The sequence below is a fragment of the Mus caroli genome, unplaced genomic scaffold (assembly GCF_978045245.1).
Source record: "Mus caroli unplaced genomic scaffold, Mus_caroli_1 scaffold_13, whole genome shotgun sequence".
NCBI lineage: Eukaryota > Metazoa > Chordata > Mammalia > Rodentia > Muridae > Mus > Mus caroli.
In genome coordinates this window covers 42,175,657-42,201,930 of record NW_028227268.1, presented here as the reverse complement: position 1 = coordinate 42,201,930, position 26,274 = coordinate 42,175,657, and the positions used below count along the sequence as shown (strand labels likewise).

The following is a 26,274-nucleotide window of genomic DNA, read 5'->3' as shown; positions in this document are numbered from 1 at the left end:
GCTCTTAACTGCTGAGCCATCTCTCCAGCCCCCATTTTAATGTTTTTATTAGCATATATGATTACATATAATGAGTTTCACTATTACATTTTCATAGAGATGTGTAATGTAGGTCAGTCGTAATCAACTCCTCTTGTTGCCCTTTTTTATATTTCCCCCTGTGCTAGTCGCTTTCCTTGTTCCAATTAGCTTTCCTTTACTCTTATCTTTTCCTTTGTGATCCAGTGAATTAAGGCTGTTGTTAACACTTTGGATAAGAGTTTGTAGGACTATGAACACCTCACAGTAGGTACATCATTGAAGAAGACATTCTTCTTCGCTGATCAGTCATTGGTGCCAGTTAAATCCTCCTCATATGATCTTTAAATACCCTAGAAATGTCCCATTGCTTGCTTTTGGATTTATTTTATGTGTGTAAGTGTTTAACTTGCATGTGTTGTGTTTGTACACTGTGTGCATGCCTATGGGTGGTATAAGTCACCATGTGGATACTGGGAACTGAACCTGGGTTCTCTGTAAGAACAGAGAGTATTCTTAACCACTGAGCCTTCTTTCCAGTTACCTTTTTTTGTTTTGTTTTGTTTTCAAGACAGGATTCCTCTGTGTAGCCCTGGCTGTCCTGGAACTCACTCTGTAGACCAGGCTGGCCTCTAACTCAGAAATCTGCCTGCTTCTGCCTCCCACGTGCTGGGACTAAAGGTGTGCGCCACTACTGCCCGGCTATACTTTTTTTGAGACAGGTTTTTATAGGTTGAGGCTTCTGCTTTAGCCTCCCTCCTGCTAGAATTACAGGCACATGGTATCATGCTATCTTTACTTGCTCTTTATAAATAATAATATCTCATTTCCCTTATGATTTATTAAGTTGAAAATTGCAGGGAACTGTGGATTTGGCTTGGCCTAGCTGCCTTAAGAGGCATGTGTCATAGGTATTTCAAAGTATTCACACTGACTTTTTAGCATCCTGAGAGAAAACAAACATAGCCTTGGCTCCAGTGACTTATGGATCTGGGACATTCAATTGGCCACACAAAATATCTCTCCAAAGGACTGTGACTTTGAATATTTTTGGAGGGGCTCAAAATGTTCTACAGAAGTAAGACCATTCTTCCCCAAATTAAAAAAATTGTACTGTATATCTAGACGACAAAATATTGTGTGGAGTAGCCAGCCATACTGCCCTGCTCCCCTCATTATTTCTTTTACCCTGAGGATTTTAAAGAATGTCTATGATATGGGTTATATCAAACTTTTGGCAAAATTTCTAAATAGGCTTGTATGTATGTAGGAGCATTGTTTTGTTTGTTTGGTTTTGGTTTTTCGAGACAGGGTTTCTCTGTGTAGCTCTGGCTGTCCTGGAACCCACTCTGTAGACCAGGCTGGCCTCGAACTCAGAAATCCGCCTGCCTCTGCCTCCCGAGTGCTGGGATTAAAGGCGTGCGCCACCACGCCCGGCTGACACACGCCTTTAATCCCAGCACTTGGGAGGCAGAGGCAGTGGATTTCTTGAGTTTGAGGCCAGCCTGGTCTACAAAGTGAGTTCCAGGACAGCCAGGGAGAAACAGAGAAACCCTGTCTCGAAAAACCAAAAAAAAAAAAAAAAAAAAAAAAAAAAAAAGGTGTGTGTCACCACTGCCCGGCTAGCATTGTTTTTTTAATATTTTACAGGGGTATAAAATAGTAAAAGCCAGTGCTAAGTCATTTAAAGTATTTAACAAAAAATTTAATTTCTTTTAATAAGGAATGAAAGCTTAAAGAATTGATCCAATTTTTATTTTTGAAAACAGATCTTGTGGCATTTTATTATTTTTAGCAGAAAGTAGAATATCATCCATATACTGTATAAGAAAAGGAAGAAGAAATATATATCCGCCCCGCCCCGCCCCCCCCCCCCCCCCCCCGGCCTGCTGAAAATACTTGCCTGTAGTTGAGGCATTATCTACCCTTGGAGGGTTGTAGCCAGAATTAACTCTTGAGTATGTGAAGTATATGAATATATAATATCTCCCTTTTTAAAAAAGAACATTTGGCAGTCTGGCATGTGGTATTAGTATTATCTCTTTTTTTTTTAAGATTATTTATTTTATGTGTATGAGTACATTATAGCTGTACAGATGGTTATGAGGCTTCATGTGGTTGTTGGGAATTGAATTTAGGACTTGTGCTTGCTCTGCTCAACCCTGCTTGCTCTGGTCAATTCTACTCCCTCAGTCCCTGCTGGCTTCTCAGTCCCTGCTGGCTTTGGTCCAAAGATTTGTTTATTATTATATGTAAGTACACTGTAGCTTTCAGACACATCAGAAGACGGCATCAAAGCCCATTACACATGGTTGTGAGCACCACATGGTTGAACTCAGGTCCTCTGGAAGTGCAGTTAGTGCTTTTAACCGCCAAGCCATGTCTTCATCCCCTATATTGTTGATTTCTAATAGCTTGGGCCTGACATCTTTCTGAATAATTAGTCTTCTACAGTAAATATTCATCTCCAGTAAAACAGGTATTTGCTAAGATCCTCCAGTCAGAGGGAAGAAAAACTTTCTCAGAAATAGAATCAAGAAGAGGCAATATAAAAGGAACAGGTGGAAGCCGGGCGTGGTGGCGTACGCCTTTAATCCCAGCACTCGGGAGGCAGAGGCAGGCGGATTTCTGAGTTCGAGGCCAGCCTGGTCTACAAAGTGAGTGCCAGGACAGCCAGGATTACACAGAGAAACCCTGTCTCGAAAAACCAAAAAAAAAAAAAAAAAAAAAAAAAAAAAAAAGGAACAGGTGGTCCATATTGAACACAGCTCTGTTGAAGATCCTTAAGAGTCTTAAATGGGGATATAATTTTTAACTTGTTCCCTTGGGTTATTAGGATTGAATGTTTCACTGTAAAAGAATCCCATCCATGTCCTTTTGAAAAGATCTCTTGCACTTAATACAAAGACTCTTGACTGGTAGACTTGTACTGTGACTTAAAAGGAGTTAATTCTCTCATGTTGGTGAAAAACCTCCTTGACAAACTCAGGGAGAGATGAAGACAAGTTCCCATACTATCAGGAACTGCACTAATGGGCAGGGTAGAGAGTGGGGAACTGGAGCCGGAGGGGAGGAGCAAAGCCAGCCCTCAGCAGAGAACACGCTACATAATATATCTTGAGTTTCTAATTTGTCTTTGTACGCTTCCAGTGTTTTTTTTTTTTTTGGTTTTTCGAGACAGGGTTTCTCTGTATAGCCCTGGCTGTCCTGGAACTCACTTTGTAGACCAGGCAGGCCTCTGCCTCCCGAGTGCTGGGATTAAAGGTGTGCGCCACCACGCCCGGCTTCTGTTTTTTCTTTTTTTTTTGATTTTTAATATTTTTATTACATATTTTCCTCAATTACATTTCCAATGCTATCCCAAAAGTCCCCCATAGCGCCCCCCACTTCCCTACCCACCCATTCCCATTCTTTTGGCCCTGGCATTCCCCTATATTGGGGCATATAAAGTTTGCAAGTCCAATGGGCCTCTCTTTCCAGTGATGGCCGACTAGGCCATCTTTCGATACATATGCAGCTAGAGACAAGAGCTCCGGGGTTCTGGTTAGTACATCATGTTGTTCCAACAATAGGGTTGCAGATCCCTTTAGCTCCTTGGGTACTTTCTCTAGCTTCTCCATTGGGAGCCTTGTGATACATCCAATAGCTGACTGTGAACATCCACTCCTGTGTTTGCTAGGCCCCGGCATCGTCTCACAAGAGACAGCTATATTTGGGTCCTTTCAGCAAAATCTTGCTAGTGTATGCAATGGTGTCAGCGTTTAGAAGCTGATTATGGGATGGATCCCTGGATACGGCAGTCTCTAAATGGTCCATCCTTTCATCACGGCTACGAACTTTGTCTCTGTAACTTCTTCCCTGGGTGTTTTGTTCCCAATTCTAAGAAGGTGCACAGTGTCCACACTTTGGTCTTCATTCTTCTTGAGTTTCATGCGTTTAGCAAATTGTATCTTATATCTTGGGTATCCTAAGTTTTGGGCTAATATCCACTTATCAGTGAGTACATATTGTGTGAGTTCCTTTGTGAATATGTTACCTCACTCAGGATGATGCCCTCCAGGTCCATCCATTTGGCTAGGAATTTCATAAATTCATTCTTTTTAATAGCTGAGTAGTAGTCCATTGTGTAAATGTACCATAATTTCTGTATCCATTCCTCTGTTGAGGGACATCTGGGTTCTTTCCAGCTTCTGGCTATTATAAATAGGGCTGCTATGAACATAGTGGAGCATGTGTCCTTTTTACCGGTTGGGACATCTTCTGGATATATGCCCAGGAGGGGTATTGCTGGATCCTCCGGTAGTACTATGTCCAATTTTCTGAGGAACCGCCAGACTGATTTCCAGAGTGGTTGTACAAGCTTGCAATCCCACCAACAATGGAGGAGTGTTCCTCTTTCTCCACATCCTCGCCAGCATCTGCTGTCACCTGAATTTTTGATCTTAGCCATTCTGACTGGTGTGAGGTGGAATCTCAGGGTTGTTTTGATTTGCATTTCCCTGATGATTAAGGATGTTGAACATTTTTTCAGGTGTTTCTCTGCCATTCGGTATTCCTCAGGTGAGAATTCTTTGTTCAGTTCTGAGCCCCATTTTTTAATGGGGTTATTTGACTTTCTGGAGTCCACCTTCTTGAGTTCTTTATATATATTGGATATTAGTCCCTTATCTGATTTAGGATAGGTGAAGATCCTTTCCCAATCTGTTGGTGTTTTTTTTGTCTTATTGATGGTGTCTTTAGCCTTGCAGAAGCTTTGTAGTTTCATGAGGTCCCACTTGTCAATTCTCGATCTTACAGCACAAGCCATTACTGTTCTATTCAGGAATTTTTCCCCTGTGCCCATATCTTCAAGGCTTTTCCCCACTTTCTCCTCTATAAGTTTTAGTGTCTCTGGTTTTATGTGAAGTTCCTTGATCCACTTAGACTTGACCTTAGTACAAGGAGATAGGAATGGATCGATTCGCATTCTTCTACATGTTAACAACCAGTTGTGCCAGCACCATTTGTTGAAAATGCTGTCTTTCTTCCACTGGATGTTTTTAGCTCCCTTGTCGAAGATCAAGTGACCGTAGGTGTGTGGGTTCATTTCTGGGTCTTCAATTCTATTCCATTGGTCTATTTGTCTGTCACTATACCAGTACCATGCAGTTTTTATCACAATTGCTCTGTAGTAGAGCTTTAGGTACAGCATGGTGATTCCACCAGAGGTTCTTTTATCCTTGAGAAGAGTTTTTGCTATCCTAGGTTTTTTGTTATTCCAGATGAATTTGCAGATTGCACTTTCTAATTCGTTGAAGAATTGATTTGGAATTTTGATGGGGATTGCATTGAATCTGTAGATTGCTTTTGGCAAGATAGCCATTTTTACAATGTTGATCCTGCCAATCCATGAGCATGGGAGATCTTTCCATCTTCTGAGATCTTCTATAATTTCTTTCTTCAGAGACTTGAAGTTTTTATTATACAGATCTTTCACTTCCTTAGTTAGAGTCACGCCAAGATATTTAATATTATTTGTGACTATTGAGAAGGGTGTTGTTTCCCTAATTTCTTTCTCAGCCTGTTTATTCTTTGTGTAGAGAAAGGCCATTGATTTGTTTGAGTTAATTTTATATCCAGCTATTTCACCGAAGCTGTTTATCAGGCTTAGGAGTTCTCTGGTGGAATTTTTAGGGTCACTTATATATACTATCATATCATCTGCAAAAAGTGATATTTTGACTTCATCTTTTCCAATTTGTATCCCTTTGATCTCCTTTTGTTGTCGAATTGCTCTGGCTAGGACTTCAAGTACAATGTTGAATAGGTATGGAGAAAGTGGACAGCCTTGTCTAGTCCCTGATTTTAGAGGGATTGCTTCAAGCTTCTGACCATTTACTTTGATGTTGGCTACTGGTTTGCTGTAGATTGCTTTTATCATGTTTAGGTATGGGCCTTGAATTCCTGATCTTTCCAAGACTTTTATCATGAATGGGTGTTGGATCTTGTCAAATGCTTTTTCCGCATCTAACGAGATGGGATTAAACGTGCTGGGATTAAAGGCGTGGGCCACCACGCCCGGCTTCTGTTTTTTCTTAATCACTTTCATTTTCAATATTAACTATGTCATTTTAATCTATTACTGTTTCTATTTTCCTCTTTAGGTAGGGAAAAAAGGCTGAAGTTTGCTAATGAACTCCAGGAAGTTCATCAACTGACAGCGCCTGCTTTAACTCTTTCTTCCAGGAACTTTGTTACTCTTTTAACCCTGCCTGTCCCATCTTTTTACCTCCAGGAAATGCTCCCCCCTTATTATACTTGTGAGAACAGGATTCGCAAGACTTCCTCACCTTTAACTTTTCTCCCCTTTTCTTTCTTTTTAAATCCCCATATTTCATGTCCCTGATCAGGGCCACCTGTAAGCCCCCCCCCCCCCCCCAGCTTACTTACTGGTCAAAGGTCACCTGATAATGGCCTCAAGGAATTAAATCAGGCCAGGTTGGAGGAGCCACAGCACAAGTGAGGCTGTGGCAGTTTTATTGAGAGCAGTCAGACTTTTTATATCTTTATTAGCAACAGAATATAATGACAATTGCCAGGATCAATACAGTTGTAGTTGCCAGGATACAATGATGTTTGCAAGGAATACAGGGTATAGAAGATTAATATATAAGACCAATTGTCCTGTCATGATTCCATGCCTTCTTGTCTACTAAGGGAACACACTCAGAAACACAAAGTGATCTGAGTGCTTCACTGCCTGAGGGAGTGCCTCAATCTCTCAGGAACTGGAAGGCACATTGTGCCCCGGGAGCCATGGACTCTAATGTGAAAAACCTATATAAGCATGCCTCTTAAGGCAGCTAGGCCAGGCCTGCTCCATGCTTCTTTGCAGAACATATTGTCAGTATTTAGTGTTTATCTTGCAAAAATGTCAGTCTTTCTTATTTGTTTGTTGTTAGTTTATTTGTATATTTTTTGAGGCAGGGTTAGTCCATTGTGTCTCTGTTGGAACTCTCTCTGTAGACCAGGCTGGCTTTGAACTCAACAGTTCTGCTTGCCTCTGCCTCCAAAGTGTTGGGATTAAAGCTGTGTACCACTATGTCTGGCCAATAGTTTCATAGTAGCTTGTTTGTTTGTTTGTTTGTTTTTGGTTTTTCGAGACAGGGTTTCTCTGTGTAGCCTTGGCTGTCCTGGAACTCACTTTGTAGACCAGGCTGGCCTCGAACTCAGAAATCCGCCTGCCTCTGCCTCCCGAGTGCTGGGATTAAAGGCGTGCGCCACCACGCCCGGCGATGGTATCTTTTAAAGTAAGTTTTGTGCCAGCAAATGGCTCAGCAGGTAGAAGTGCTTCCACTCAGGCCTGAGGACCTGAGTTTAATTGCTGGATCCCATGAGGTGACAGGTAAGATTGACTGTCACGAATTGTTCTCTAAGGCCTATTGGTACACACCTTTAATTCCAGCAGGTAGGCAGAGGCAGGCAGATCTCTGAGTTCCAGGCTAACTTGGTCTACAGAGCGAGTTCCAGGACAGTTAGAGCCATACAAAGAAAGCCTGTCTCCAAAAAAAAAAAAAAAACAAACCCAGAAAATGTTGCCTCTGACTTCCACATGTTTGCTGAGGTATTACTGGGCTTGGGCTCCCACATGTGTGTATGTTGAATAAAGTACATTTAAATTATAAAGACATCCTATTCATCCTTTTCATTTTCTTTTGTTGTTTATCCTATCAGTATAAAATTAAGTCTTTAGTTTTTCTTTTCTTTTGAAACAAGGTTCCACTATGTAGCCTTGGCTGGCTAGAAACTCAGAGATCTGCCTGTTTCTGCTTTCCAAGTACTGAGTTTAAAGGTGTACACCAAGCCGGGTGTGGTGGTGCATGCCTTTAATCCCAGCACTCGGGAGGCAGAGGCAGGTGGATTTCTGAGTTCGAGGCCAGCCTGGTCTACAAAGTGAGTTCCAGGACAGCCAGAGCTATACAGAGAAACCCTGTCTCGAAAAAAAACCAAAAAAAAAAAAAAAAAAAAAAAAAGTGTACACCACCACACCTGGCTCTTCTTTGTTTTGTTTTGTTTTGTTTTAAAGAGGTTTTATAGTTGTTTGCTGTACCCCCCCCCCCCAAGTCTTACTATATGTAGCTTATGTTGGCTCTGGAGTTAATTATGTAGCCAGTCTGGCCTCCTGTTCACACTCCTGTTTCAGCCTCCTAAGTGTTACAGTTATAGATCGGTACCATAGTCTTCATTCTTATATTTAGGCCTTTTATCCGATAGGAAGTTATTTTTGTACATGGTATAAATGATCTGTTGGTCTTTTCTGAGTTGAAGAAATAAGGTAAATTTGGAGACTATTGACATATCTAAAACTCCTTCCTTGCCCATGAGCCTTGTACCCTGCTGTCTCTGTGTTTGCCTTGTTGAGGAGGCAGTTTCTTACCCATGTAGCCTAATCAGGCCTAATCATTCTGCAACAGCTCTCTAAGAGCTGTAATTACAGGCAGGCCTTAACTATGTCTGTGTCCAGGGTTTCTCACACAGTTCTTTGATTAGTGGATTCTTTTTTTTTTTTTTTTGGTTTTTCGAGACAAGGGTTTCTCTGTGTAGCCCTGGCTGTCCTGGAACTCACTTTGTAGACCAGGCTGGCCTCGTACTCGGAAATCAGCCTGCCTCTGCCTCCCAAGTGCCGGGATTAAAGGCGTGCGACACCTGTATGAGTTTTAGAAGGTTTCTTCTCATTTCTATGAGTGGAGAGTGAGTTTTTTTTTGTTTTTTTTTTTTTTTTTTTTTGGTTTTTCGAGACAGGGTTTCTCTGTATAGCCCTGGCTGTCCTGGAACTCACTTTGTAGACCAGGCTGGCCTCGAACTCAGAAATCCGCCTGCCTCTGCCTCCCAAGTGCTGGGATTAAAGGCGTGCGCCACCACCGCCCGGCGGAGAGTGAGATTTTATGGTATTATAATATTAAAATTAAGGACAACAAGAAAATGCAGAGACAACCCTATAGGTGGAACAACAATATGAACTAACCAGTACCCCGGAGCTCTTGACTCTAGCTGCATATGTATCAAAAGATGGCCTAGTCGGCCATCCCTGGAAAGAGAGGCCCATTGGACTTGCAAACTTTATATGCCCCAGTACAGGGGAACGCCAGGGCCAAAAAGTGGGAGTGGGTGGGTAGGGGAGTAGGGGGGGAAGGTATGGGGGACTTTTGGGATAGCATTGGAAATGTAAATGAGGAAAATACCTAATAAAAAAAAAAAGAAAATGCAGAGACATTGCCAGCTTCAAGGCATGTGGTTACAGGAGGATCACTGGGGTTTGCTAGCTCCAAGCTTAGGTGAGAAAACGGGAACCCCAGAGTTAGGAAGAGACTGTCTCAGAGAAGTAGGTAGGAAGTGGAAGGGAGAATGCCTGATATCCTTTTGAATACCTGTGTATATGTTTGCATAACATCACAAGGTCACATGGTCACAAAATTAAAACAAACTTTTTTTAATATAAAAAATGTGTATATGACTGTCTACATGTATGTATATGACCACATGTATACCTGGTGCAGAAAAGGGCATTGGATCCCCTGGAGCTGGAACTACAGATGGTTATGAACCACCACGTGGATCCTGGGAATTGAACTGGGTGATCTGCCAGAGCAACCAGTGTTCTTAACCTTTGAAAACTCTCTCTAGCCCCAAACAAACCTTTCTTTGGGGGTGGGGTGAGGGGGCTGGGTATGACAGCTCACACCCTTAGGCCAGGGTGGTCTTCATAGTACATTCCAGGCCATCCAGAGTTACATAGTAAGTTCCTATCTTAAAAAGGGGTGTGGAGTGAGGGTGATATGGAGGCTAACAAATCCATATGTGCATATTTCTTTTGCAGGTTCTCAGCTGCTTCGGGAGTTGAAAAAGATGGATGATAAAGCCCTTTTGGTGGAAGTACAGCTTTTAGAAAGCAAAACTTACCATGCTCTGAGTAATCTGCCGAAAGCCCGAGCTGCCTTAACCTCTGCTCGAACCACAGCAAATGCCATCTACTGCCCCCCTAAATTGCAGGCCACCCTGGACATGCAGTCAGGTAAAGGCCCAGCAGTGCACAAGACATGCTTTCTTACTGCTCACCTCGTCTTTTTTTTTTTTTTTTTTTTTAAGATTCATTTATTTATTGTATGTAAGTACACTGTAGCTGTCCTCAAGACACTCCAGAAGAGGGCTTCAGGTTTCGTTACAGATGGTTGTGAGCCACCATGTGGTTGCTGGGATTTGAACTCGGGACCTTCAGAAGAGCAGTGGGCGCTCTAAACCACTGAGCCATCTCGCCAGCCCCCTGCACACCTCATCTTAAGGGTGAAAGGATGGGGATTGGGACTAGAGGGTGGGGTAAGGGTGGAGCTGAGGCTGGAAAACAGTTGACTGATTGGTTCAATCTTCCTCAAAGAAACCAATTACAAGGCTGCCTTTCTTTTTTTTTTTTTTGGTTTTTCGAGACAGGGTTTCTCTGTGTAGCCTTGGCTGTCCTGGCACTCACTTTGTAGACCAGGCTGGCCTCGAACTCAGAAATCCGCCTGCCTCTGCCTCCCAAGTGCTGGGATTAAAGGTGTGCGCCACCACGCCCGGCAAGGCTGCCTTTCTAACCAGCTTTTTCCTATTAACTGTCTAAAGTACTTAAGAACATAGCTATTAGTGCCTGACTCCAAACTGGCTGACTGGCTTAACATACTTGTGTTAACCAAATCTCTTAGAGAAGATTGTAAGTTTTTTTTTTTTTTTTTTGAAAGGGCCACATATCAGGGCTATTAGAAGATAATCCTAATTTCAGATGTCCTGTCTTTTCATACACCTGTGCCCTGTATACAGCTTCCTATGTATCTTTATGAACCCAATTCAGATACCTTTTCTGCATATAATTCCTTCTTGTTTTGACACAGGCTCTCATTATATAGCTCTGAACCAGGCTGACTTCTAACTTATAGATTCACCTCTGCTGCCTCTCTGGTTTTGCTTTTGAACTAACTTAGCCTTGCCGGGCGTGGTGGCGCACACCTTTAATCCCAGCACTTGGGAGGCAGAGGCAGGCGAATTTCTGAGTTCGAGGCCAGCCTGGTCTACAAAGTGAGTGCCAGGACAGCCAAGGCTACACAGAGAAACCCTGTCTCGAAAAACCAAAAAAAAAAAAAGAAAGGCAGCCTTGTAATTGGTTTCTTTGAGGAAGATTGAACCAATCAGTCAACTGTTTTCCAGCCTCAGCTCCACCCTTACCCCACCCTCTAGTCCCAATCCCCATGTGTACAGCTCTAGGGGATTTGATGCCCTCTTCTGGCCTTTCTGGGCATGAACACAAACATATTCAGATACATGAATACATTTTTTAAAAAAGTAGGCATTCTGTGGACCCATTCCCCTAGCTGGGCTGCCTTGTCTGGCCACAGTGGGAGAGGATGTACCCAGTCCTACAGAGCCTTGATGTGCCATGGGGGAGTGGGGTACCTGGGGGGATGGCGGAGGGGGGCTCTGCCTGCTCAAGAGAAGGAGTGGAGGATAGGAAGGGACTCAGGAGAGATGGGGCAGTGATCAGGATGTAAAGTGAATTAATAAATTCATTAGTGGAAAAGCATACAAAGCAGACTATGCCAACAGTAATGCAGCTTGTGTTTCATGAAAACAGAATATTGGTTTTTCAGGCCTTAATTCCCACCCCACCTCCCTTATGGAGTAGGGGATGGTTTCCAGACAGGGTTTCTCTCTCCTGGACTCATTTTGTAGACCTGGCTGGCCTGGAACTCACAGAGATCCACCTGCCTCTGCCTCCTCAGTGCTGGGATTAAAGGCATGGGCCATCATGCCTGCCCCCTCCTCCCTTAAAAGATAATGTTCTATATAATAATCTGTGCTGGCTTTGGACTTGAATTCTTCCTCAGAAGAACTCAAGCTGGGGTTATAAGCTCCCCCCCTTTTCCCAAACAGACTTTTTTTTTTTAGTTTTTCGAGACAGGGTTCCTCTGTGTAGCTCTGGCTATCCTGGAACTCACTCTGTAGACCAGGCTGGCCTTGAACTCAGAAATCCTCCTGCCTCTGCCTCCCAAGTGCTGGGATTAAAGGCGTGTGCCATCACTGCCCAACTCCAAACAGACTTATTTTAGTGATTTATTCTTCTCTATTGATATGTTGGGAGAAATGGGCAAATTCTGGTATCCATTAAGATTAACAGCTTTAGCAGTTTGTTGTGTCTTCTTCTTTTAGATTTATTTAGTTCTATTTAATGTGTGTGTCTATTTTGTCTGCATGTATAGTCTATGTACTGTGTGTGTCTTGGTGCCCACGGAGGCTAGAAGAAAGGTATTAGATTCTCTGGAACTAGAGTTACAAATGTTGTTAGCGACCATGTGTGTTTGGGGAATTAAAGTCAGTGCTTTTAACAGCTAACCTGCCTCTCCAGCCCTAGTTTGTTATATCTTGAGTGAGTTTTCATTGGCTATAAAGAAGTACATATTTTCCTATAGGCCTCTGTAGTTAAGAGCTGTTAATAAGCCGGGGGTGGTGGCACATGTCTTTAATCCCAGCACTCGGGAGGCAGAGGCAGGCGGATTTCTGAGTTCAAGGCTAGCCTGGTCTGCAGAGTGAGTTCCAGGACAGCCAGGGCTGCACAGAAAAACCCTTGTCTCGAAAAACAAAAACAAAACAAAAGGATTTGACTCTTCCCTCAAGGTGGGAGATGTTAGGTTATAGGTAAAGGTGCTAGGCTGGGAGGGAGTGTACCACTTCTGTGCATTGTGTCCCAGTTGCTACAGTGAGTTATGGGCATGCTGCTAAAACACTGATTTTTCTGGGATCAACTTTTAGCAGCTTTATCCTTTTACTTTTATCTGTTAAGTATTTTATATCAAAAGTGTAGGGAAGCACTCTGTTAAAGAGATGGGTGGGGTTAAGGTCTTTAATGTCATAAAGGGACACTACAGAGTTAGGCAAAGTATAGAGAGGTACTTCTCAGCCCATTAGCTACTAACTTCCATGTCATCTCAGGTGAGAACATAACATATGGTGCATGTAGTCATTTCAACTAACATTAAGCTCACCTGGAGCAACCAAATTGGGATTAGCGAGATAAACTTTGATATTAACCTAAAGAAATACTGGCTCATTGTGTGTAGCTGTTTATGGTATTGGATTATATGAGATTTATCATATACAGATTGCATATAGGCAAAAGCACATCCCCAAATAAAGTCTATTTGAAATGAAAGAAATAACATGTTGGGGATGTTACCAATCAGGAAAGCTGCTTTCGTATGGAACTCCTAAATTTAGCCAGGTGTGGTAGCACAGACATTTACCCCCAGCATGTGGAGGGAGAGGGGGATCTCTGAGAGAGAGCTCTGTCTTGAAAAATTAAACAAAGGGAAAAAAACAAAACTCAGCTTAGAAAAAGCTGTATTACTAATTTTTAAATTTTATTTTATGTATACGTGTACACTGTAGCTGTCTTCAGGCAATCCGGAAGAGGGCGTTGGATCCCATTACAGATGGTTGTGAGCTACCATGTGGTTGCTGGGAATGGAACTTTGGAACTTTGGAAGAGCAATCTGTGCTCTTAACAACTGTGCCATCTCTCCAGCCCACATTACTAATTCTTATTTTTTATTTTAGTTTTGTTGTTTTGTTTTTGAGATACAGACCCATGAAACCCAGGATGGCCTTAAAATTGATTTGTAGTTGAGGATGACCTTATACCTGTTTCCACCTCCAAGTGTTAGGATTACAGATGTATGTAACCACGCTTAGTTTATTTCATGCTGGGTTTAAATGCAGGGCTTGTACGTGTTAGTCGAGCACTTTACTATACCCAGCCCAGAGCTGATGTTACTGAGTTTAATCACGTGGTCTGGTCAGCTCACTGGTCTGTCTAGGTGATGTCTTGGAGGCTAAACATTTGTCTCAGTGGTGGTAGGACTAGGTGATAAGAAGGAAGAGAGAGATAATAAACTGTGTGTGTTTGGGGTTTCTTTTGAATTGGGTCTGTAACTCTTGAGAATTTAAAAAGGTGGTGCTGATTAGAGAGGCTAGACACATGGGGTTCTAATGCCAGCTTTTAGGAACTGGCTGTGACTTGTGGTTGGTACATCATTGGTAACTTGATGCTGTTGGGGTCAATTTCTAAGGCTTTTTAGAGCTTTCTTATGGTTCTGTTATTTTATATGGTCCTTTGTTCTTTCTTTTCACTGGCCAGGTATTATTCATGCAGCAGAGGAGAAGGACTGGAAAACTGCATACTCATACTTCTATGAGGCATTCGAAGGCTACGACTCCATTGATAGCCCCAAGGCCATCACATCTCTGAAGTACATGTTGCTGTGCAAAATCATGCTCAACACGTAAGTGATCACTAATTGGAGGGTGTAAGAACTAATATTTCAACAAGTATGCACTATAGCAGAGATGGCTCAGGTGGGGAGTTTGGCCACTAATAGGTGCAACTCTAGCTGCAGGTGATGGGGCTGGCTGAGTGTGGTGGTTAGAGGAATTCTGTGACAATCTAGCTTGCTGCTTCTTTAGACTTTGGGAGACGATTTTAGAAATTACGTAGCTGGGAAATTATCTTGGAGATTCTCACTCTTCACATAATCTGCCCTCACAGGTATTCAGCACACAATGGAGTTCAGGAAATAGTTAGTCAACTGCCCCCAGAATGGGAAATGGTGAGCCAAGTTAGTCTTTTTAAAGTGGCCTTGTAAAGGCATGATAGTTAAATAGTGCTGGAGACCGAACCCAGAGCCTCATGTATACTAGGTAAACACTATCCCTAACCTAGGGTAATCATTTTTACATTTTTTAAAACATTTTATATTTTTATTTATTATTCCCTCCTTCCTTCCTTTCTTCTATCTCTCTTTCCTCTTTCTGTCTCTTTCCTTCTTTTCTTTCCCTCCCTCCTTTCCTTTCTTTCAAGAGGGATATGCCAGAGAACACAGGATTTCATGTTACCCAGGCTAGACATAACTTGTTTTTTCCTTTGTTTTTTTTGAGACAGTTTTATCTATGTAGTCTTGGCTGTCCTGGAACTTACTCTGTAGACCAGGCTGACCTCCAGCTCACAGAGATCCACCTGCTTTCTGCCTACTGAGTGGTGGGATTGAAGGCGTGCGCCACTACTGCTCTGCTTGTTTTATTATTATTATTTTTATTTCTTTGCATATTTTTGTTTGTTTTGTTTTGTTTTGTTTTGTTCGAGACAGGGTTTCTCTGTGTAGTCCTGGCTATCCTGGAACTCAGAAATCCGCCTGTCTCTGCCTCCCAAGTGCTGGGAATAAAGGCCTGTGCAACCACTGCCTGACTGAAAATTTTTTTTTTTAATTTACTTTTGTATGTATACATGTGATTCTCCTGAATGTATGTGTGTGTACCACTTGCATGCCTGGTGTCCAAAAAGCATCAGGTCCCCAGGAGCTGGAGTTAGAGATATCTGTGAGCATCCATGTGGGTGCTGGGAACTGAACCCAGGTCTTTTGCTAGAGCAACAAGTGCTCTTAACTACTGAACCATCTCTCCAGACCTGTTCTCAACTTTTTTTGTAGATAAGGACGATACTGAAGGCACATTTCTGCTGTCCAAGTGTTGTGATTACAAATATGAGTTACCGGTGCTGGGAGACAAACCCAGGGCTCCATGTATGTCAGGCAAATGCTCTGCCAACTGAGCTACATCCCCAGGGTTGTGTTTGAACAAGACCTGCTATGCTGACATTTCATTTAATCTTCTTATGCTTCCTGTTGATTACTGGGGAAGTGGGCACATTCGGTTGGGTCTTTTCCTCTTCCTGCCTTCTATTTCTTCTATTTTTTTTCTTCTCTTTCTCTTTTCTTCCGCCTACACCCCTCTTTTTTTTTGGAGATAGGATCTCACTATGTAGACCAGGCTGGCCTTGAACTCTGAGATCTAACTGCGTCTGCCTCCCTAAAAGTATGCACCACCATGCCTAGCTGTACTCTGTTAAATTTTGGGATATTTTTACTTTTCACTGCTAGCCTTGATGAAGACTGGAAAGACACTAACTTCTGTAGTGTTAGGACATATGGTTTGGTTGATTTTTCTCTCAGTTGATCATTCACAATGGAATTCTGGTTAGTAGTTAACCTAAACCCCTGTCCTGGAGCAGTTGATAAAGTTATTGGTTTTTTTGTTTTGTTTTTGATTTTGCTTATGTTTTGTTTTGCAGCCCAGAAGATGTCCAGGCTTTGGTGAGCGGAAAGCTTGCACTTCGGTATGCAGGGAGGCAGGTAGGGAATATTGCTACTGCACTTGTACTCTGAACCAGCTTATTGTCAAGTTCATGATGTTTGATGGGAGCAGTGTTCCTCAGGTCTCCATCCTCCCTTCCCCATCCCTGTTTTCCTCCCTTAATAAGCTCATTCATTGGGCTTTCTTACTGTTAAATTCTTTGCCTAGAAAGTCAGTATTGGGCACTGTTTCAGACAGGTAACTTGAGGGACTTACAAAAATATATTGTAGCATTTGCTGTTTGGTTACAATTTATCTTTGGCCAGATCTTCCTGTTGTGAACCTAACTTGCAAATAGAACCTATGCAGAATCTGACATCCTGATTCTCTGGGTTGGAAACCTGCTTAGATCTGGTACAAAATGCTTGTGTGGAGGTCAGATTCCTTGGTGTAAAAACTAGCTTTTGAGGGCTGGTGAGATGGCTCAGCCAGTAAGAGCACTGACTGCTCTTCCAAAGGTCCTGAGTTCAAATCCCAGCAACCACATGGTGGCTCACAACCACCTGTAATGAGCTCTGACACCCTCTTCTGGTGTGTCTGAAGACAGCTACAGTGTACTTATATATAATAATAAATAAATCTTCGCCAGGCGTGGTGGTGCACGCCTTTAATCCCAGCCCTCGGGAGGCAGAAGCAGGCGGATTTCTGAGTTTGAGGCCAGCCTGGTCTACAAAGTGAGTTCCAGGACAGCCAGAGCTATGCAGAGAAACCCTGTCTCAAAAAAAGAACTAGCTTTTGAGACCTCCCTTAATGTTTCCCAACTCATCTTTCCGTTCATACTATGAATCTGTATATACTTTAAAAGAGGCCTTGGATGATTGGTCAGCCTTTTTGTATTTGGGTAAATGTGATGACTTTTTGGACCACATGGTTGTAAGGATGTTGTCTTGGGTGTGTGTCCTATTCCCACTTTGCTCTTTGATGACTGTCATAAATCAAAGCAATCATTTTGAATTTCAAGTAAAGTTGTTTCTAAACAATGAGCAGATTAGCTATCTTGCTAAATCTCTGGAATGCTATTAACAAAAACTGATTTCTCTGTAAGTGGTCCTAATTTCTTCAGTAAAAGTTTCAAATCAGATTATAGTTCTGACTTGGAATACTGGCTTTTACTGTAGACTTTCCTCATAACTGGAGTTGAAGCCAGGTGTGGCAGCATACATCTTTAATCCCAGCATTAGGAGGCAGAGGCAGGCAGATCTCTGTTAGTTCTAGGACAGCCAGGGCTACATAATAAGACCCTGCCTCCAAATCAAAGCAAAGCAAAACAAAAAACCCAAAAAACAAACTCGAGTTGTAGAGTTGAGATGGATCTGCAAGTAGCTGAGAGCTGTGGACATAGACTTTGAACGCTCGTTGTGTGGTTTTTGTGTTCCAGAGTATGTTCATGATGACATTATCTGTAGGGCAGATGCTGGAGATTGACAGCCTGCACCAGTTAGTCGGCCTCACAGACTTCCCTTCCTTATTTGTGAGGCTGGCACAGAGGAGCTCCCAGTTACTTTGTGCCTCAATGACGGCTTTCAAAAGAAGCCAGGCCGATAAGGAAAGATGGGTGTTGAGTGTAGAGAGTTTGGCGGGTATCTTTTTGTAACCAAGTTAGAAGTTTCTCTTGGGTTCTGTATATTCAGTTTTGGCACACTGTAGGGTTTTAATATTCAAGTGTAATATGTGGACTACTGCCTGAACCCCAGTGCAAACTCAATCAATGTCTTGTATTAAAGCTAGCAGAGTGAAGCTTGATAAAAGCCCAGGGATTAGCAGGTTTGAGAGCAGAAGAATTGGGTGCATGTGGAGATAAAAAATCTCGGAATAATGAGAAAGAAATCACACTTCTTTTGTTGTTTTCTCTAGAGAATTCTTATCCTGGTTTATCTTTCTGGGAAACTTCTATTTAAGTCACTTCACATTTCAAAGGGAAACTGGTTGGCATACAGTGCTATTCAATACTGCTGGCTTTTCTACCCAGGCCCCTTAAAAAAGGACAGGCTGTTTATAACAGAAGGTGCCTATGAGACCTTGGGTCTGTGTGCACATGCAGAACAGATTATGTTCATGACATTTATTTATTTGTTTGTTTGTTTGTTTTTTAATTCTCAGACAGAAGCATTGAAATGTGTGGCTCAAGCTAGCAAGAACAGATCACTGGCAGATTTTGAAAAGGTAAGCATGGTATTGAATTGATGGGGAACCGGTGGAGAAGAGGGACATTGAGGGACAGTTTCAGGAGTGGTGTTATTCTAGCGCTTGGGAGGCAGAGGCAGGCAGATCCCTGAGTTCAAGGCCATCCTGGTCTACAGAGTGAATTCCAGGACAGCCAGGGCTACCCAGAGAAACCCTGTCTCGAAAAACAAACAAAACCATTTCAAAGTTAGAGATGTTAATATTGATCCCATAGGCTCTTCATGCAGAACCATCTTAAATCTAGGAAGTGGTTCCTTACACTGAGTGCAGAGGGACGCTGAGCTGTGGTTAACTCATCTGTGCACATTTTATGCCAAGTTGTCATTCGGGACTGGAGAAATATTTCACGGGCCAAGAGAATGCTCTGCTCTTACAGAGGACCTGAGCTGCATTCCCAACACTCATATCTGGCAGCTCCTATCACTCCAGCCCAGGATGAACACAACACACACACACACACATGCACACACACACTTTAAACAAAAGTTGTTATTCATATGTACAATAAAGTTATTTACCTTTACTTTGTGGTAAAGTGATAATCAGGAGATGGCCAAACCACACAACTGTCATGTCTTATGGCTTAACTGGCCTACTTCCACACAGAACAGCTTTAGGTATCCCAAGCTCGCTTTGCACTCTGTGAACAAGAGTCATTTTTCTTTGTTTATTTTCAGTCTATATATCTGTACATCCATCCATCCATTTTTTGTTTTTCAAGACAGGTTTTTTTCTGTGTAGCCCTGGCTGTCCTGAAACTCTGTAGACCAGGCTATCCTCAAACTTACAGAGATCCACTTGCTTCTGTCTCCTGAGTGCTGAGACTAAAGGTGTGCACCACCACCACCACCACCTGGCACTTGTTTTATTTTTTTATTTTTTATTTTATTTTTTATTTTTTGAGACAGGGTTTCTCTGTAAAGCCCTGGCTGTCCTGGAACTCACTTTGTAGACCAGGCTGGCCTCGAACTCAGAAATCTGCCTGCCTCTGCCTCCTGAGTGCTGGGATTAAAGGCGTGGGCCACCACCACCCGCCTTAGAGCAGTCCTGCCTCATTTTCCCAAGTGTTGCAAGTATGAGCCACTTTACCTAGCTCTAAGAGAAAAACTTCTTCCATAGGCTAAAATGGGAGAAACACATCTTTAAGTTTTAGTGGGATTTGTATAATCTTTTCTGAACTGGTGTTCTTTTAGCTGGAGTTTAATATCACCTTAAAAACTAGAGAGTCAGCCGAGCGTGGTGGCGCACGCCTTTAATCCCAGCACTTGGGAGGCAGAGGCAGGCAGATTTCTGAGTTCGAGGCCAGCCTGGTCTACAAAGTGAGTTCCAGGACAGCCAGGGCTATACAGAGAAACCCTGCCTCGAAAAACCAAACAAAACAAAACAAAACAAAACAAAACTAGAGAGTCATTCTGTGACATACACACACATACACACACACACACACACACACAAATAAAAAACAGCCTAAACAGGAAGCCATCAAAGAGAACTCTTAAAAATTGTGGTAAGGATGCTGAAGTGTAGTCTCCACAGTTGATGGCTTCTGGCAGGGGGTTGGGTTGGGAAAAACTCAGTTTTCTTTAAGGAGCTGGCCACTGGGAGTTTGACCATGCTTTAGTGAGTATATGGGCAACACAAATTGGACTTGTGTTTTGTTTTTTGCTTTCCTTTCTTTGTAGCTGGCATTTCCTACTTTGTGGGTTCTTTCATTCTTCCATCCCCCTTTCCACCCTTTCAACCCCCTAATCCTAGATAAGAGAGAAGCAAAGGATAGAAAGGAGACTACTTCCTGCTGATTAGGGCTGTGAGTTCCCTTGGCAAGTTTGATCTTCACTGTCAGGATATCTTCTTGTTTCTTCTTTGCTCACAAAGACCCAATAGCAACCAACTAACAACCAATAACTCACCAACAACCCACCCTGCCTCTTAGAGCCCTAGCATTTATATACCCTCTGAAAAGTCTCTAGAATTTCAAATATCACACAGCTGGAGAAACTATCTGCTGCTGGTAAAACCACTGTCCTGCTAGAGCATGAGGCAAATCATATAGTCAGCTGCTGTGAGCAATCTGAAACAGTCCTATAGCTCACTTCAGAGAGTAAACAAAAGCCTATACTTAAGTTTTTAAGGACCTGGGAGGACTGGGAAGTGAGTGTGATCAGGGTGCATTATGTGAAATTCTCAAATAATCAATAAAAATATTAGTGTTGAGGGAAAAGAAAAGAAACCAAAAATCAGATCTAGCCAGAGGTGATGTTGCATGCCTTTAAACTCAGCAGAGGCAGGCAGATCTACTGAGTTGAGTTCTGCCTGGTCCACAGAGCGATTTCCAGGACAGCCAAGGATATACAGAGAAATCCTGTCTTGAAAAACAAATAGAAGGGAAAAAATAGCACTCCCTCAAAAAAAACAAACAAAACAAAAAAACAAAGTAAAACAAAACAAAAAAACCAACAACAACAACAGAAAAACCCCAAAACAAACAAGGCATTTTGTTTTCTTTGCCTGCAGAATCATATTGTACTATCCCCACAAAGCCCTTAGGAACTACCTGTGTAATTCAGCATTTTTTCATTGTTTAATCTCAGAGTTCTTTGAAATATATGCTGAAAATATGTGTGCAGTTTATTAGGTTTGTAAGTAGAGCGTCACAGCTTGCACAGTTGAACACCAGGACAGAAAAGTGGGGCGCCATGCTGTTGTCCCTCATACTCTTTGCTGTCTTCCTTTCAGCTTTCCAGACTTCTGAATATGTAGCGACGATACAGTTACCAGGGCCAGCGGACCTCGGGAGGCGAGGATAGAGACTTTAAAGTGCTGTGCCAGTGTCTGTTATTGTTGGGGTCCAGGAGTCACCTCACAAACCACACAAACACTGATCTCAGTCAGACAGGAATCGTTTAGTGAGCATTCACCCCAAGACTGATTGATTAGGAGCACGATTCAAACTTGGGATCTTACAGGGTTTTTAAGCCTAAAATCTACAAATACCTGTGTCAAATGACTCCACCAGTCAGGATTTAGGGATAGAGGATTTCTTTTGGAACATGTCTTTGTTGTGTATCCTGCTTCCACTGGTTGGGGTATTCAACTATGGCAGGGGACTTGCCTCACCTAATATTCATGTCTTAACTTGCCTACCTAGATGTCTGTTATCTGCTCAGTAGGGTGTTAGTTCCCTGTAAGGTCTTGGGAACTTAAACCTTACTCAACCCCTGCTCAAAATGGAAGTCTTATTCCATCTACATAGTGTCTTATATTGGTACAGGTTGGGGTCCATTCCAGGGGCAGCTTATAAGAGCAAATAGCATAAAGCTTTTACCCAGTTATAGGAAGTGCTGCTGTGTGGTTGGTTTGTGTCCAAGCTTGTTGTGGGTGTGGCTCTATACTTCCACCTCACTGTTGGGGTGTCAGAATAGCTGATAGACCTCTCTCAGAGGCAAGAAACAGTCTAAGATACAGGTTTCAGCCCATGTTTTTCTGGGTAAGAAAAAGGCTGTAGTTCTCCTGTGTACCCAGAGACCACTGGGAACTTTGAGGAGTTGAGATTGGGGGCCTGGAGTTGGGGGTGGATCTGGTTTAGCTCTGAGTAAGTGCCAGGAGTATGGAGGGCCTTTTATAGGAGACTTAGGTGTGGCTCTGTATTGATGCCCCCCCCCCCCCCCTCCAGCAATCCTTGATGAAGGAGACGGCCTTGCTTGCCAAAAGCTTTATGCATGGCAGATGAAGATGCATCCGTCTAACTCAGGGTATACCAGAAATTAAATATCTTTTGCAGGAAAGAATGCCAAGAAAGGAAGCTCACTGTCTGAACACTCAGGGTCTGTCTAGATACCTCATTAGCATGGAGAACTCTGGGCTCTCTGTTATGTGACTGGTTGTCATGGGCCTTTTAGTGGGGTGTTGTGCTCCAGGACAGGACCCTAGTCAGGAGCTGGTTTGAATTTTTGCCCTTCTCAATTACGAGATTTGCTGGGGTTTTGAACTACCTTACTAGTTCTTGTGTCTGGTGGCATGGTCCTCTGCCCCACACATGGATAACTGTACAAAGCAGTTCTACTGACTTTATGTCGTGATTGGATTGGTTTGCAAAGGCACAGAACATAGCAGACTATGTAAGCTCGGTCATGAGAGAGTTTCCTAGTAACAGCAGAAACAACATATAAGAAAGTTTCCTTATGTTAGTAACAGCACAAAATGGCAGGTTAGCCAGGTAACAATTACCTAGGCCATAACATTCCTTCTAGACCTTAACAGTTGTGAGGTTTGTTTTGCAGGCCCTGACAGACTACAGGGCAGAGCTCCGGGACGACCCAATCATCAGCACACATTTGGCCAAGCTGTACGATAACTTACTGGAACAGAATCTGATCCGGGTCATTGAGCCTTTTTCCCGAGTCCAGGTAAGAACCTTCCTGGGAGCCTTGTCAACAGTCTGGGGCTAGCTGTGGTGCTGTGGCCACTTCTTTCTCCACAGTTGTCCAAAATAGGAACTCACTTTCAAGGGTATGTCTGTCTGGTAAGAGGCCACCAAGGGTTTGGACTTGTCTTGCTGGGAAATGGAGAAGGAAGCTGGTGGGGTAGAAAGCTGCAAGCTGGCCTGTCCTTGTATTTTGAGTATTATCCCTCTTGTCCTCACTGTACATGTGGTAAATACTTCATGTGTTTGGTGCATGGGATGGGAGTCTATTCTGTGTAGTGATAGCAGGGAAGTAGGCAGAGCAGAGGACAGTAAGCATGGCCACAAGGAAGCTGCCCTGTAGACTCAGCAGGCTCGAGAGACACACAACAGTTCTCTGTCCTTCTTTTTATATTGGCAGTAAATTCAAACGTTCAGTGTTGCTGTCTGCTTTTCCTTTTAGATTGAACACATATCTAGCCTCATCAAACTCTCCAAGGTAAGTTCTCAGGTCTGCTAGAGGTGGGAATAGGGAAAGGTGCGGAGGGGCTGGCCTCTTTCTGGGAACAGAACTTGGGCTCCGGGCTACAGTTGTGTTGTTGGTATTTTGCTCCAGTCCATTTCTTATAAGAGTCTTTAACTTTCATGTCAGGCTGATCTCTGACCAGTGAATATTGGTGTCTTTAATTATGTACTTCAATTTTAGGCCGACGTGGAAAGAAAATTATCACAGATGATTCTTGACAAGAAGTTTCATGGTGAGTAAAAGTCATGTAGGCCAGGAGCTGGCTAGAATTTGAAGGGTGTGTATCTTTAAAATGGGCTGAGTTTCTCTTCAGATGGTTCCTTGTAACCCTCCCTTTGAAGAATGTGTAAGGGGCTGGAGAGAGATGGCTCAGTGGTTAGGACATTTAACTGCTCTTACAGACCCAGGTTCAGTTTCCAGCATCTATATAGCAACTTCCTGTAAACTAAGAGGATTTGACACTCTCTTCTGGCGTCCGAGGTTTCTTGCAATACACATGTACTAGGTATCTTCATAAATATACACACAGACACACAGACACACACACACACACACACACACACACACACACACACACACAGAAATTAAAATAATAAAGGACCCTTTAAAAAGATTTATTTATTTATTTAATGTTAATACACTGTAGCTGTCTTCAGACACCCCAGAAGAGGGCATCAGATCTCATTATGGATGGTTGTGAGCCACCAGGTGGTTGCTGGGATTTGAACTCGGGACCTTCAGAAGAGCCAGTCAGTGCTCTTAACCGCTGAGCCATCTCTCCAGCCCCCTAAAGGACCCTTTTTTTTTTTTTTTAAAGAAGAGAGTAAATAGAAAGGTGTGTTGTGAAAAGTTGGGAGAAAATGAGGCTAGGGAGTGGGTCCTATTGTTACCATCTAATACCTCCTTCCACCTGGTTTGTCGCTGTGTTTTTTTTCAGGGATTTTGGACCAGGGGGAGGGTGTCCTGATCATTTTCGATGAACCCCCAGTAGATAAAACTTACGAAGCCGCTCTGGAGACTATTCAGAACATGAGTAAAGTAGTGGACTCCCTCTACAGCAAAGCCAAGAAGCTGACATAGGTGAGTGCTGGCCCTGGGACCAGCATCAGGCGGCACTGAACACCGGCTGGTCCTCACGGCTTCCCCGATTGACACTGCTCTGTCTTCTCTTGCAGAGTTGGATCTGTAGCGGTCCTTTGGAGAGTGTGTGTGGCGGGAGAGTGAACCCTTGGGGAAATGCTAGGAGATTCTTTTCTTTCTGTTCTACTTTTCGCTCGGAAAGTTTTTAACCCTCATTGGTGCATCTGTATCCAGCGATAGGCGGCCAGTTCTCATGTAATCCGTACTGGCCTTCACGGGAGTGGGGAAATTGCTTAAAAAAAAGAAAAAGAAAAAAAAAAAGATTCTAAATAAAAGGAAAAAGGCTTACACTACCTAAAGCTGTGCTCTCTGCCTCCTGGGAGAGGGCCGCAAAGCCAGGCACCCTGCCAACCACTGGGGATCCTCACCCACCTGCTGGGCGCCACCTCTCCTCCTCTTCAGAATTGGGTGTTTGCTGACCATCAAAAGCAACGACTTTTTATTCTGTTTGTACTGAACCAAAACAACTATGTATAGACTGCTGTTTTCCTTTTCATTTGAAATGAGGCGTTTGGTGTTTTCCTCTGCCATCTGGCCTGTCCACCCTTCCCTCTCTGACATTGGCTCCAGCAAACTAGCTGAAGGGCCCGCTGTGCCGCCGCCGCCGCTGCAGCCGCAGTACATGCTCGGCTCCGACCTGTGAAAAAATGGAAAGAAGTCCAGGAGCTAGTGTCCACCACGGCCACACGGGGAGCAGTGAGGGCCCACAGCCCTCGGGGGCCTGCTGTGCATGTGGCTTTTTAACACTGTAACTAGATTAGACTCAGTGTTTTAACCATCCCTCTCTGCCCTCTTTGCTTTCCTCTCCTCTCTTTTCCTCTCAGCCACGCCCTTTCTCTTGTCCTCTAAACTCCATCTGCTGCTTCCCTCTCCCACTCTTTCCTGCTGTCAGATGGATTTGGTTGGGTTCTTTTTTTTTTTTTTTTTTTCTTTTTTAAATAGTGAACATTAGGAATGAGACTGGGGTGTTTTTTTTTTTAAATAAAAAAATATTAATTTTCCTTGTTGCATTTGAAGCACCCTCATGTCTCCTTCCCAGTGTCTTTCTCTGCCTCTTGAGAGGGTGACAGACAGGGTGGCGCTGTTTTAGCATGCTTTGTATTTGGTGCAGTTACCTAGCAGGCTTTGATGCCTTGTGGGCAGGTAAGCGCCTGCACCTTTGCTGTGCCCACTGTGCTTTGTCCCTGTCTTCTTCCTCCCTCCCTCCCTCCCTCCTCCTGCCCATCTCCCGCCTCCTTCCTGCTGGCCTCTTTCTCTTTCTTTAGAACCTTTCTCAGATTATCCTTCCAGGTTTTGGTAATAAATTTCTATTTTGTAAAAGGATTTTGTTGTACCAGGTTTTGCATCTTCACTGAATCTGACTGGCTTTTATTTTCCTTTTCAAAATCAGGTTTTTGTTCTCAACCCTCTTCTCTCCCCATCATGTCCAGTCCCTGTTTTGGTTTTGGCACCATCATTATCAAATGTACAAACGGTTCTTGCTGACCAACACCAGGTATATCTGATGTTCAGATGAGTTCCAATAAAATAATTTTTTTTTCAAAAGGTGTCCTTTCTTGAGTGCTGGAGGGTTTCCAAACAAGTTCAGGGGCTCCATAAAGCCTTTTCTGGCTTGGCCAGAGCTATCTTACCTCACTGCCTACTGGGAGTCCTTGTAACCATTCTGGGAGTCCATATTTGAAAGGGAAGTCGAACTGAGGAGTGGCGTCAGAAATGGAGTTCAGTTGTCTTTTGGGGCAGGGCGGCTGTCTTCAGGTTG

At 43.2% G+C, this 26,274-nt stretch overlaps 1 protein-coding gene across 1 annotated transcript in view; it reads left to right on the top strand.

The window, feature by feature from the left end:
• The window catches only part of Psmd11 (proteasome 26S subunit, non-ATPase 11), a 46,746-nt gene extending 20,686 nt beyond the window's left edge, over positions 1-26,060 (top strand). Inside the window, exons 6-14 of the mRNA XM_021177113.3 lie at positions 9,875-10,069; positions 14,216-14,360; positions 16,202-16,262; positions 18,364-18,426; positions 22,728-22,853; positions 23,313-23,348; positions 23,556-23,607; positions 24,313-24,455; positions 24,551-26,060. Coding sequence (XP_021032772.1) covers positions 9,875-10,069; positions 14,216-14,360; positions 16,202-16,262; positions 18,364-18,426; positions 22,728-22,853; positions 23,313-23,348; positions 23,556-23,607; positions 24,313-24,455 — 821 coding nt within the window. The 3' untranslated portion in view covers positions 24,551-26,060. The remainder of the gene's footprint in view (positions 1-9,874; positions 10,070-14,215; positions 14,361-16,201; positions 16,263-18,363; positions 18,427-22,727; positions 22,854-23,312; positions 23,349-23,555; positions 23,608-24,312; positions 24,456-24,550) is intronic.
• Positions 26,061-26,274: the final 214 nt, after the last annotated feature.